This window comes from Mus caroli, chromosome 6, assembly GCF_900094665.2.
Source record: "Mus caroli chromosome 6, CAROLI_EIJ_v1.1, whole genome shotgun sequence".
NCBI classification, from domain to species: Eukaryota; Metazoa; Chordata; class Mammalia; order Rodentia; family Muridae; genus Mus; species Mus caroli.
In genome coordinates, this window is record NC_034575.1 from 4,521,041 (window position 1) to 4,534,462 (window position 13,422).

A 13,422-nucleotide genomic window follows, 5' to 3' on the forward strand; every position below is an offset into this window, starting at 1 on the left:
TACACAGTTTAGAATCCAAAATAAAGAAACTTGACCAATTAGATACACGCCTGTTCTTTTCATTCATCAAAAGCATTTTCTAAATAAGCTATTAAGGAATAATCAGAATGGTAGATGGTAAGAAAATCTATAGCATGGCTAGCTGGCCAGGCTTCTATTTGGTAGACATAAGACCAAACCTTATAGTTACAAAACTCCAAGTTTGAGACTGAAAAATAAAAACAACTGACCAACAGCATCATATTTTGATTTTTATTATTCAGACCATATATTGAAGTATCACTTTTAAAAAGTTTATAAAAAGGCTTAGTTGTAAACTGTCATAATAGATTTACAAAAGATATATATATGAAAGAACAACTTAAATATTAGAAATTATAGGAGTCGCTCCATTAACTGCAGGAGTCTTCTTTAATAGCCTTCAATGTAGCTTACTGGCAATCCTAAGAAACTGAAGAAGCTCATTCATGTTGTGGAAGCCCTAAAGGAAAGAACTGAGGAAGCTCATTGATAATTTTCACAGCTTCATTGTAAAGTTCAAGATCTGAAAGAAACATTTAAGCAAACACTTAATCTACAGTGGACTCTGCAGTATCAACTGTTACCTGAAGGATTTCTATGTCTTTCCTTGTCAGAAGTCGACTTATTTTCACAATCCATGTTTATTTCACTGTGGTACTACCAAAGACTGGAGAGATGATAAGCCATTATAGTCATCTTCTGCTGGGGTCATACTTTCAGTGTTACTATACTGTTCTAGTGTCCAACTCATATATGAAAATATTAATTTTATCATATTTTAAGTCCTTTTTATTCTATAACTAGCGGTATTTATTGTTTTCTTTACACACAAGGAATGACTAATTTACAAGGTCTCTTCTCATTTTATAGAAATTGAAAATATACCAAAACTGAGATTTTAGATCAAAAACCTTAAATAAAAGTTTTCTCCCATTCATGAGACTGCTGAACAGTGCGGTGCTTTACTCACCAAAGCGATTACTATCTTCCTTGAACAGGGTATAAGATGCACAGAGCACGGTCGCCTTGGCTGTGACTTTTCCAACTACTTCTACAATCCCAGAGATTTCTTCGTCAAGCTAAACATTGAACAAAATGCCAATTAGGTATATTTACCTTTTCAGGTGCTAATGAGCTTGGAAAGATGTTATAAGGTTTCCTTGTTTTTCAGATTTAGTCACAGTTTACTAATTTTTCATTGCAAAAAGAAATTTTACATTTAACCAACATAACAATGAAACACAGTTGTCAAAAATGCTGGCCTGAGTCCTGTTTCCCTTGGTAGCAGTTTACGTTCTGAAGATGCAGTTATACGTTTATGTTGCAGGCAAAGTCATTAAAAGACACCGAGGATCTTCAGAGTTCCTATAAACAGACCTCCTTATTTGTTTAAAAAGTCACTGAGAAGAACTGTGGATAAGTCTTACATGTTCTATATCAAGTAACCAAATAGTATATGGATTTGTCTTCATAAAAGATCAAAGATGTTTTAAGCACATTAAACATAAAACTTTTAAAAATTTATAAATTTACATTTATGTAAAAATATGCATGAAGATATATATACACACACACACAATGTGTGTGTGTATATATATCTTCATGCATATTTTCATGGATATATATATATGTGTGTGTGTGTATGTATATATATATATATATAAAAAAATTAAACATAGAAAATAAAACTGACTAGCAATGCCACTTAGTATGAAGCAGGAGGAACATCTGGGGCCAGCTCTTGAAGGCCAGGCTTGTGATTATGGAAGAAGCAGTTTAAAAATTTTTTCACATGTATTTTTTGGATTTTTTTTTAAGGAATAAAAATTGTTATCCAATCAATACTTAAGGGATGTTGGAGCCCTAAGAATCACTAAAGGTTAGAAATGGAAATAAGACAAAATATGAGAGTACGAATTTGATTTTTAAAGTTATACAAGTGTAATCTTCACATTTCCACCCCCAAATCAGAAATAATAAGAAACCCAAAAAAATTAAATATGAGAGCATATCACTTAAAACATACTGGCTCCATCAATTCAATGGTTCCATTTTTTCCTTCTCCATCTGAAAGAATAAACATTTTTCCAGTGGGATGAATCTAAAAAAGGAAACCAAGACAAAAAGCCATAGATTTAGAAAACAGAATCTACAGAAATGAATATTTAAAAGATTCACACAAGTTTCATGTGGTTGAATATAAAGTAATAGGGGTTTTGCACAGTTTATTTGGTTCAAGTTATAATCTTAATACCAGATCAGATGATTGTAAGCCCAGTTAATTTTGAATTTCTAGTAAACAACGAATATTTGCTTAGTGTTTTGTGTGGTTTCTTTTATTTGCAAAAACCACTTGGTACACTAAAACTAAACCTGGCTTTCACTGTCTAATGGAATTCTGCCAACATTCTTGATTTAGTACATCTCACAGAATATCCTCTTTTGGGGTTTGTTTGTTTGTTTGGAGACAGGGTTTCTCTGTATAGCCCTGTCTGTCCTGGAACTCACTCTGTAGACCAGGCTGGCCTCGAACTCAGAAATCCACCTGCCTCTGCCCTGCCTCCCAAGTGCTGCGTGTGCCACCACCGCCCGGCTCAGAATACCTTCTTTTAAAATTAAGAACGATGATCTAAAAGAACTGGTTGCCAGATCTGAGGAAGACTTCCCTTGAAACTGAGCTCTGCCACTCGATGTGAGGTTTGAGCAGCTCAGTCAGCCTACCAGTTTAGTTAGAAATTCTTTTCCCTTAGAAAATGTGTGAATGAAATGACCTAGCAAGTAGGTCCTTACAGAGGATTTTCTTTCCCTCGGCACTCTCAATTTCTGGGCCTTTGGGCTTAATTTTTACCTACAGGAAGGACGAGGCTGCAATCTTAGACTGGGCTAGATACAAGGTATCTATAGAATATGGGAGAGGCTATCAAGAAATGTTTCAGAGGGAGACGACTGCAAAGTAGAAAAACTAGGCCCATAAAGAGAGACGGTTGCAAAAGACAGGGAAGCCAGAAGATTCATCAGCTAAGTCTGGCTAAAACAAAAACTAGAACAACAGACAGAGGAGCCAGGTTTGTAAATACCTTCCTGGTAAATATAGAAAGGGGGCGCGGAGCGCTTGGATCTAAAAGATCATTCGAAACAGTTTTGGGGACATAAAAGAAGCGGCACCAAAATGTTGCTGCAATGGCTTAGCAGTTTCCACAAGCTCTTCTTGTGAAAACTACAGCAAGCTGGAGGGCAATGCTGCTTAAAGGTGACCTGCTCCCAGCCTCAGCTCCCGACCCCGCAGTCCTTCCCGAGTGGCCCTGGTCCCGTACCTTTTCCAGCTTCCCCACGAAGCACACGGGCCGGTCGATATACTGTGGTAACATGCTGGCGTTGACGCGCGCTTTGGGGAGCTGCATTATGTCCTCCATGATTCTGCCGCCAACATTCGCAACCCGCAGGAAAGCAGAAAATGATTGACGCCCAGCCGGCGGCCGCGCCAACCCGGGCAGATTTCCCGAACACCAATCAGAGGAGACGTACGCTCCAGACCCACCAATCAAATCCACGGGAGCATCTGGTTGGCACGCACCGGGCTGGCGGAGGGGGCTCAAGGCTTCCGGAAGTACTGGTATACTGCCTAGTGACGCGCGGCGTTCCGGAAGTCGCTGGGGCCGAAAGCCAGCGGGCAATGGAGGCGGGACTTAGAGGGGCGGGGCTGAGGCCTGGGACCCGGGATCTGGAGCGGCCGAACGTCGACTTGACCCCGGAAGTAAGCTGAAGGACCGTGGTGGGTGGCGAGCTGCAGGCTGCGGCGGAGTCTCAGGTAGCTTTCTTGCAGGAGGTGTCTGGATCTCCGCACCTCTCTCCTCCCGAGGGCTGAACCGTCGGGGTAGTGGGCGGAGTCGGGCGCCTGGTCCGGGAATGCAGCGGTGCGGGCACTGACAGTTGCCAGCTTTTGCGCGGGTGGCGCGGGTGCGTGCCTAACCTGGGGTTTGGGGTCTTTATTTTTGAGCGAGTTCTACCTGTAGAGAACCATCGTCAATCTTTACCCCTCCCTCTGGACGTTGTTGCTAGGAGACGTTGTGTAACGTACCTGCCTGCTTCACCCACTGGCAGCAAGAGGTGCTGCCCCTCTCTTTACCTTGGACCTTTGCTAGCCTTGGCGGTGTGGAGGTGTCCATTTCCACACCTACTGGGTGCTGGCGTGCATTGGGGCTCCGGTAGAGGAGGACCCCCGGGAAGGACTAGAGATGACAGGCTTCACCAGCTGTTGGACCCAAGCTAGTGCTCCTCCACTGGCGTCACATTTTCTCTTTCTGCAAATGAGGGGTTGACTGCTTTGTAAGGTGCTAGATAACTCTTAATTTTGGGTTGTAATACTATATCTAATTCCCCGAAGTACTCTGAGCTGGCTGTCTGAAAGACAGTTTATTCCAAGATTTGAAGAAAATTGTCGGATGTGTTTCTGGTTCATAAAATGACTGGAAGCTGGTGGCTGTTGATTTTAGTGATTTCACCAGCAAGGGGTTGGTACTGAGAAATTTCAAAATGAACGCACATAAAAATACCTTCAAAAGAGATTGCAGAAATTAAAACATAATTTTAATTGCGTCTCATAATTATGTGGAACAGTGTCTGGATCTTTCTAAAGCCAAAGACTTATTAACCTTCAAATTCAGGGCTAATAATTCAGTTCCAATGTAGTCCTGCTGTTGCTGCCTTAAGTAATAAAATACAATGATCTGGTTCCATCTATTTATGAGTGAAATCCAATCTTCCCGATTTAAACGATTGTTAGCTCTCCTTAGTGTTCATGTGACATTTAATATGTGTGTCTTAATTCTGTTGTGATTAAAACAAGTTTAAAATTTTTTCCTTAGTTGTGAGCTGCATTTCCTTTGGGTGCTGGCAAGTCGGTATTGAAGCATTCATGATATAGCAGTGCATTTTCTACCCTGGTGCATAGCACCCTTTTAGTTCAGTGAAAAGTAACCAGCAAGAAATAAATTCCCGGGGCTGGTGAGATGGCTCAGTGGGTAAGAGCACCCGACTGCTCTTCTGAAGGTCCAGAGTTCAAATCCCAGCAACCACATGGTGGCTCACAACCATCCGCAACGAGATCTGGCGCCCTCTTCTGGAGCTGTCTGAAGACAGCTACAGTGTACTTACATATAATAAATAAATCTTTAAAAAAAAAAAAAAAAAGAAAAAAAAGAAATAAATTCCCAGTTCAGGTCTAGTTTGCTTTATCTGTGTGCTGCAAGCAAATGGTACCCTGTCTCCAGACATAGGTTCTTACCATCTAGTTATGGTGGACAACTAGGAGCATTGTAGTAAATTGTGTTGTTTGGGTGCCTTTGGGGCATCCTTCTCAATAACTCCTAGGGAGGTATATCATAGCCTTTCAGCCCTGAGATTTTTGTTTAGTAACTCATGCCTTTAGGGGAAGCATTCTTTTCCCATGCAGGGTATTTCCATTTAAATTCCTTTTAAAACCAGTTAAACTTTTCAATTAGCTTACAAAGTAGTAGGTTTTTCTGAGACCTCTTTCTTTATACATCCTTAGTCTTAGTTAGCCCAACCTCCTGTTCCCATCTCCACTTAAGCCTTTCACCCCCCAGTATTCTCCTCCAACGAACTACTTTTATAGCTCACATGTTCTACTATCTCTTACCTCCTTGAAATTTCTCTATAGCCACCTTTGGTCTTTTTGTAGCTTCCTGACCTCTAAAGATACCACAAATGTAAGCACACAAATCTAAAACCTTAAAGCTAGGCTCCATATGTGAGAGAGGACAGGGTGTTAGTCTTCCTTGGCCTGGCTTACCTCATTCACTATCATAATATTTTCCAGTCCCTTTAATTTTTTGTAAAATTCATAATCTCATTTTTTTCTGTACAGCTGAATACAACTCCATTGTGTATATGTATACATATATGTATACATATTTGTTCATTGGTTGCTGGACATTCGGGATGATACCATTTCCTAGCTATTGTCAATAGAGCAGTCGTGAACATGGATCTCAGAGCATCTCTATAATAGAATACTGAGTTCTTTAAATGTAAGCCCAGGAATGGTATGGCTAAGTCATTTTCAGCTTTCTAAGAGACCTATACAGTGACTTCCAGTCTTACTGATTTTTCTGCCAACCTAGCTTGTGCAGAAAAGGTTCATTTGGCTTATATATCCCGAATCATAGTCCGTTGAGGGAAGCCAAGGCAGAAACTCAAACCATGCTTCCCCCTAGCAGTCTGGGTAGATAAGAGACCTCTTTTACTCTGAGTTGAATAATATGTTTTCTACATTTTCATCTATTTCTTGTGAGAAATTGTCATCAGACAGAGACTCTTCCTGTTAGTCTGTGGAACCACATTTTCCCTTGCTTGTGTAGATGTCATTCTGGTGATCTTCTTGATGGAGACACTGGGTTGCTGCTGCGGCTTTCTATTGTTGGCAGCTTCTTGCTCTGTCTAGTCCTGGAAGTCAGATGAATGTACCTATTTCTTTGATTCATTCAATTCTAGTGGGTAATAAACCTTAACCATGTGTGGTTTTTGTAGGCAGTAATTGTGTCTTCTGTGGCTTAGACTATAAAAGGAATCTAAATGAGTTGGAAAATGAGGACTGATTTGTAATTCTTTGAGCTTGAAATTAGACAAGTCCTGTGCTCTGCTTACAGAGCTTTTTCTGTTTTAAGTTCTAAATGGGGCACCAGCATGCTAATTATCATAGATGACTTTATTCCTCCTTTACCATACATGGTCATTTACCTGAGATACTGGCTTTACTGGAGAAATGTTTTGTGTTCAAATTGTCTGGAATCCTTTTGTAATGTGTTTTTTTTTTTTCAGAGTTGCACAAATTAAATAGAGTAGGCATTATTGTTCTAATGATCTGTATAGTCTTTTATGCCCAACTAACAAGGGTTGCTTTTGGCATTTATGTAGGATTGTGTTTGTAATTTTTCTAAAACAGAAAAATATATCATTGAATCATTAACTTACACGGATCAATATACAAAAGGCAGAAAACTGTCTTCTTAGTGAATAACTGAGACCTGGATGATAATTTGCAAGTGCAACTTATAATTTCTCAGAAGTGAGTAACTTGATCTTTTAGGCTCTGCGTCACTCCCAGTGCTTCACAAAAGAAAGGCATGCTTTGGAGCCTTGCATGATGGCTCAGTGGTGCAGCAGGCAAGGTGCTTGCTGCCACATGTGCTGGCCTCAGTGTGATCTCCAGTCCCACACAGTGGAAGGAGGGAAACACCTCCTACAGGCCATCTGAGCTCCTCATCTGCACGTTGGTGTATGTGGATGTGTGAACACAAACATGATAACAAATATTGTTTTCCACTTCAATGATTAAAAAGAGGGGAAGTTTGTTTTGTTTAAATCAAACCTCTGACTTGAAGGTGTCTCCTGACTGGAACTCATCACATAGCAGGTGATGATGGCAACATCATCAGGACTAGTACACTGCATGCATTATTATGCAATGCCAGCATTCAAAGAGGAGAAAGGGACACTGTTCTTCATCCCAGGTAAAGCCTCACATTCCTAGGTCTCAGGGAATTTCTTTATCTAGGGTGCTCTCTCTGCTCAGTGGTAAATATTGCAGGTAAATATTCATCAAATGCCTTGGCTTTCAACCAAGGACAGTTTTGTTAATGTCTAAAGACAGTTTTGTTCTTCTTAACACAAGGAATGAAGGGTATTTAGTAGACCACTGATTGTATTTAACACACACTGTATAGGATCACCGTGAGACAGTCCTGCAGGGGCGGGAAGGAGAGCATCACTCCCTGGGCGTTGTTAAAGCACAGCTGGAATCTGGAAATTGGTGGCAGCATTGATGACAAGTGCTTTACGTTTTTACCATAACTTTTCATTTGATGTTCATTTCCCTGTAAACACAGAAAGATGTCAGAGATGGGGCAGTCAGACTCCTAATTCACAGCTGTTAATACTCTTTATTGCTTCCCTAGTTTTCGTGAGCAAAATGACTATCAGTAAAACAGTAAGATTAGCCTTAGCTATCACTTGCTATCTGCAGCACTTCCTGAGGCATCTCTGAAAGATTACAGCTGATTACTCTGACTTCTAAGGGTGCATCCCCAGCCAGGACTGTTGAAAATAGTTTGTTCCAGACATTATGCTAATCACAGACCTGGATGGATGATGATAACAAACTCCACAGCCATTCTACCTTGGCCAAATCGGGGAGCATTTTCCATGGTTGAAAAAATACAGTGCAGCAGGTCTCTGGTGGTTTCTTGTACTCTTCCAGAATTCCCTATAGTTTGATGCTGTATATGTAGCTTGTAATACATAATTATCCAACTGACAAATATTTTTTAATTGTTTTTTAAGGCACCAGTTTGCGAAAACATTCATAAGGTCACATTAGGAGAGTACGTTTCACTTAAATGTTCTCATTTTCTGTTGAGATATATATACACACACATACGACATCACCTTCAATTCAGGTTACAAGTGCAAAGGTTAGAAGTGTTAAATTTGAATATGGTATCTCTTAAAAGTGAGACTGTGTCTTCCCACTAATGGAAACTCAAGTGATTACTGATGGCAACAGAGGCAAAATAGTCTTACGGATTCAGATGAAAACTGGTAATAAAATCCAATACAGCTCTGAGTAGGTGAGAAGGAAAAAGAACCAAGCTAGGTCCATAATGAGTTGCATATGAGCTAGCTAGCATACATCTTTATGCTGTGTTAGAGTCACGACCATACCATATCAAGTGGACATGTTTAATTGGTAATCTGATTTTTCTTTCTTGTGATATGCCTTGGTTGGTTGGTTCATAATAAAAATATGAAGCCTTTTGTGTGTGTGTGGGGGGGGCGGTGCACTAGCCACCACCAAATTGTGTCTTTATGTTCTGTCTAACAAATTCTGAGGCAATTTCCAACTACTCCTGCCCAGAAGAGGAAATAGAAATCAGAAAGAAAGAACAACGAAGTTTCCCACACTTTGAAAAGCTAAAGTGTTTTTATTTATTCATTTGCTTATTTTGAAAATCAAGGACTTTTTTTTTTTTTTTAGTTAGCTTTTGAGAGAAAAACAGCAGAACAGGCCAGCTATAAGACTCTCTAGCTGCCAGGGTCAAAGTAAGAGAAAGCCATGCTGATAGCAGTGGAGGTCAGGAAGCAGCAGCAAGGCAAAAGAACTGGCAGATGCCAGGGAGAGCATGCTTATGTTTAGCCAGTATCTGTAAAGAGGTAACGAGAAGAGAAGGTTGGGTTTTTCTGAGTTAGGGCAGCCCCAGAGCAGAGGCTCCGTGGTACAGCCTGACAAAGGCTCTGCAAGCAGCTGCACTCTCAAGGAGTTTCCACGTGACTGAGAGTGGGTATTGAAATGCATTGTTTAGATGTCATTGAATATGTCTCTAAGGGTTATAGAAGGGTTTTATTTCAATACGTAAATATTTGCAGTGTTCTAGAATTCTTACCAGCTTCTTACAAATTGAAAACACTGTGTATCTTTGGGTATAACCATGTATATTTAGAATTCAGTTGAACCAAGTAGATTTAACAAAATGGTGGTATGTTTCCCCTTAGGACCCATTACTTCCCCAGCCACAAGCTTTTGACCAGGGTTCCAATACCAGGCACGATAATGTCTTTTAGAATTTTCAATGAAAATCTTTAGTTATAAACTTGAGTGGGTGGTAGCAGATAATTCTTTAAGCACTACTTTTTGGGCCATGTGAGAGCCCAGGTACAGTGAGTAGTCTTGCGACTTTAAAGACATATATTATTCTTTGATGGTTTCTTACCCGTATATAGTAGATTTGGGTCATTTTTGCCATTCCTGCTATCCCTTTCTCATCCCTGCATACTCCTGCCGAGCCCGTTCACACCAAGTCTCTTTCGTACCTTTATGTCTTGCTTGTTTGCTTGTTTGTTGTTGTTGGTTTTTTTTTTTTTTTTTTTTTTTTTGTGACCCACTCAGTTTAATTCCAGCATGGTTTGGGGATGGGATATTTTCTGGAGCATGGACCCCGCTGAAGAAAATTACTTTTTTTCTCAGCTATCATTAACTGGTGATCATTACTGAGGGAGGAGTGGGGACTCAAAGCTCCTTTCCTATCCATGATAGAAGTTTGCCAGGCTTTGTCTTGTGCATATCTTGTGCAACTAACCGCAGTTACTGGCAGCTTATAGTTGTAATACCCATGGCATTTCCAGAAATCAGCTCACTTCTTTCCATCCTTCAGCTCTTTCTCCCCGTGTCTTCCATGATGTTCATTGAGCCTTACGGGAGCTGTTATTGATTTCCTTCTTAGAGGTGTGCAGTTAACAGTCACTTATTATTAGCATTATTAGCTTCTTACTAGTTACGCGTCTCTGTGTTAACCATTACCCACTGCAAACAGACGCTTCTTACCAGAACATAGAGCAGCACTTATAACCATGTATTAGAATTCATTTGACACCAAGCAGATTTAACAAAATGGCCCTTAGGGCCTATTCCCCAGACACAGCTTTGACCAGGGTTCCAGTATCAGGCATAAATATCATCACAAGGTGATGAAGAACATGTTAGAGTAAATCACAGAGTGGTTGATCCCTCCCCCCACCCCCACCCCCTGCTAGTCTTGCCTCTGTTGGAACACTGGGGGCATTTTGCTGTAGACTTACAGAATAGCCAAAACAATCACAAATGGACAGACTCTTGGGATGACTCAGAACTGCTAAAGACTTTCAGAAATTTTTCTCTGTTGATTAGACTTAGGCTATTAAAATTTACCATTTTAGTTCTAAAACTGTCATCTGAGGCAAATTCTATTTGCATAATATTCAATTATTTTGCATGATATTTTACAGAACTGAAGTAGTTGCTACCTTATAAAAAGTAGGTTATTGTACAATACTTGAATTTCTAGTATACCTTAAAATATTGAAATGAAATATACGTTTTCTTTTTTGTTATTAATTCTTTTATGTTAGGATTCACAGTAATGAGTGGCTGTCATTCTGGGGTCTTCTTATCCTGCTTGTCTTCTTGTATTCCTTCACTACTGTTCTTCCTCAGCTTAGCGCTCTCTGTGGTCTCCAAGGAGGGAAATTCCAGTTGTTTGAATTTTTTGGGTCTTTTTTATCTGTATTTTGTGGAGATGAATAACTGAGCTTTTTCAGCCCACTACCCCTTTTCCCCAGATATTTCCTGTCTCAATTAAGTTATTACACTTAACCTCTACAACACTGTTTAAAACATTTAGTCTTCGTACAAGACTCTTCTAGAGTATTTGAACTTAATAGTAAACAAATCTTGTTATGCTGCTCTGCATATTCTAGTATTTTGACTTTTCAGCCTTTTAAATAGTTTTTCTTTATTCTTCTGCAATCTTGATTTCTGTGGCATATCCACATATTTTTTTGATTCTAGTGAGGTTAATTCCTTTGTTGTCCTGTACATACCTTTATTCCTATTGACTCTTCTTTAAAAACAAACAAACAAACAAAAACCCTTCCTTCTCCCTCCATTTGTATTGGTGCCCCACCCATTGGATGGAGTAGAAAATAGTCTGCCAGGGCTTTTAGAAGTTTTAGTGCTCTTTCAGAAATGATTTATGCCGTTTAATGAATTCTTGTTTTAGATTAAAACTACAAAAAGCATAAAGCACTGCCCTACTCTATTTTGTAATGCTCAATAGAAAATAGTAAATGTTCATCTACATTTATATTTGATTTCATAATCATGCATTTCATAATTTGTCATATGGAAGAGGAAGATTACATATTGTTTAGGATTTATTTTGTCAGTAGTATGAAATTCACTGTTTCTTGAATTTATCTGGCACAAGCATGAAGAAGAAAATTATGTTTATAAATATGCATATATATCTTCTATAGTAAAGTGGCTGCTATATTTCAGTCATGCAGAAATTTTACTTCTGGTATATTTATATTAACTAGTGAGATTAAACACACAATAAACTTGAAAAGTATTTTTTAATGTCTTAATCTTTTTTGTCATGGGTGATGTTACTTAAAAAGAAAATCCTCAGAATAATATGAAAAAAATAGTTATATTATGCACTCTATCATTCCCTGAACTTCAGAGCTGTAAGATCTGTCTTGCCTGGCATCAGATATACCTGCTGGATGTGGTCTGTGTGTGTTATTAAGTGAATATACTGCCCTTTATGTTTTGGTTGTGTTGAGTGCATAAAGAAATGTTTTTACTTTTGTACACAGAGATTATCTGTCACAAACACAAATTGGCTTAAACTTTGAGATGATTTTCTGAAAAATTGTGAACTAAAATATTTATTTAATACCCAAATATGTTAATAATGAATATTCATGTGATTTGCATGTTTCTTCTCCCAGTTTTGGCTTGAGAATGTGAAGTCAGTCCCTGTGTAGCTCAGAGATCCTATGTCTGCCTAGTAGGAACAATATTGTAGTTAGCAAATAATAGATTTTTAAGAATGAATTATGATTTTTCTCCTATTTGCAATGGTAAAATTTGCTTCGTGTGTGTGTGTTGAAAGTAATGGAGAAGGGAAAGAGCTTGTACCCTCCTAAGTGCCAGGATTCTAGGCATGTGCCACCATTTCTCTCTTTTTGTTTTGAATTTTCATCTTGTTTTTCACCACTCCCATAGAGCTCATGTCTCTTGGTATTTTTTCTTCTTTTTTTCTTTTTTGGCTCTACCATATATGAGGAGTTGGGATGAGGGCCATCTTCCTATATTGAAATATTATCTTTTTTTTCATGGCTGATGTTTTGACCTTTTCAATTTTTAATCCCTTTAAAAGAGAAATCTCCTAGGTGTGGTGGCAAATACTTTTGATCTCATCTCTGGGCTCTGGGGATTAGGGGCTAACAGAGGCAGAAAGATAGATCTCTTGAGTTCAACAGCAGCCTGGTCTACAAAGGTTCCAGGCCAGTGGGAGGGAGGGAGGGAGGGAGGAAGGGAGGGAGGGAGGGAAAAAGAGAAAGTGAAATTACCAGCTGTTTTCTGTCAACAGCTAGGCTCCTTTACCATTTATTTACATTGGGCTTAGTGACCTTCCTGGATCTGCAGCTCTAGTCATGAAAACCTGCACTAATCCTAGAACACTTGTCAGCATCACGGAACGGTTCCTCAGGTTCAATGTTAGGGCTGTGATTTATGAAAACTAAACTTCAGAGTGCTTTCTACCCTTAGGACTCTTCTTTGCCCTTCCTTCTTTTGCTCCAAGTGCCTGAGGTAGCAGCTTATGATGTGGCCTTGCCTACACCTTGGCACCCTTCAGTTTCTATCCCAATTGTTTTCTAAGGGTTTTCATTCTACAGGACTATGCAGAGATGGAGGTGGGGGCAGGGCATCAACACCAAGATGGGAGTTTGGGGTTGGCAATAGTGTATATGGGTACAGTACAGTACTAGGCAATCCCC

The 13,422-nt window shown here is 39.5% G+C and overlaps 2 protein-coding genes across 4 annotated transcripts in view; one reads left to right on the forward strand and one right to left on the reverse strand.

Moving 5' to 3' along the window:
• Positions 1 to 238: 238 nt before the first annotated feature.
• Rpa3 (replication protein A3) lies at positions 239 to 3,530 on the reverse strand. Its single transcript, XM_021165723.2, has 4 exons — positions 3,336 to 3,530; positions 2,048 to 2,122; positions 992 to 1,100; positions 239 to 544 (listed from the first exon to the last, which is right to left on the reverse strand). Exons 1-4 carry the CDS (start codon positions 3,432 to 3,434, stop codon positions 462 to 464), a joined length of 366 nt encoding a protein of 121 aa, XP_021021382.1. The 5' UTR covers positions 3,435 to 3,530; the 3' UTR covers positions 239 to 461.
• A 94-nt stretch (positions 3,531 to 3,624) lies between these two features.
• The window catches only part of Umad1 (UBAP1-MVB12-associated (UMA) domain containing 1), a 194,037-nt gene continuing 184,239 nt past the window's right edge, over positions 3,625 to 13,422 (forward strand). For all 3 annotated transcript variants that reach the window (XM_021164346.1, XM_021164347.1, XM_029478777.1), the window contains exon 1: positions 3,625 to 3,829. The gene's annotated coding sequence lies outside the window, so the exon portion shown is untranslated. The remainder of the gene's footprint in view (positions 3,830 to 13,422) is intronic.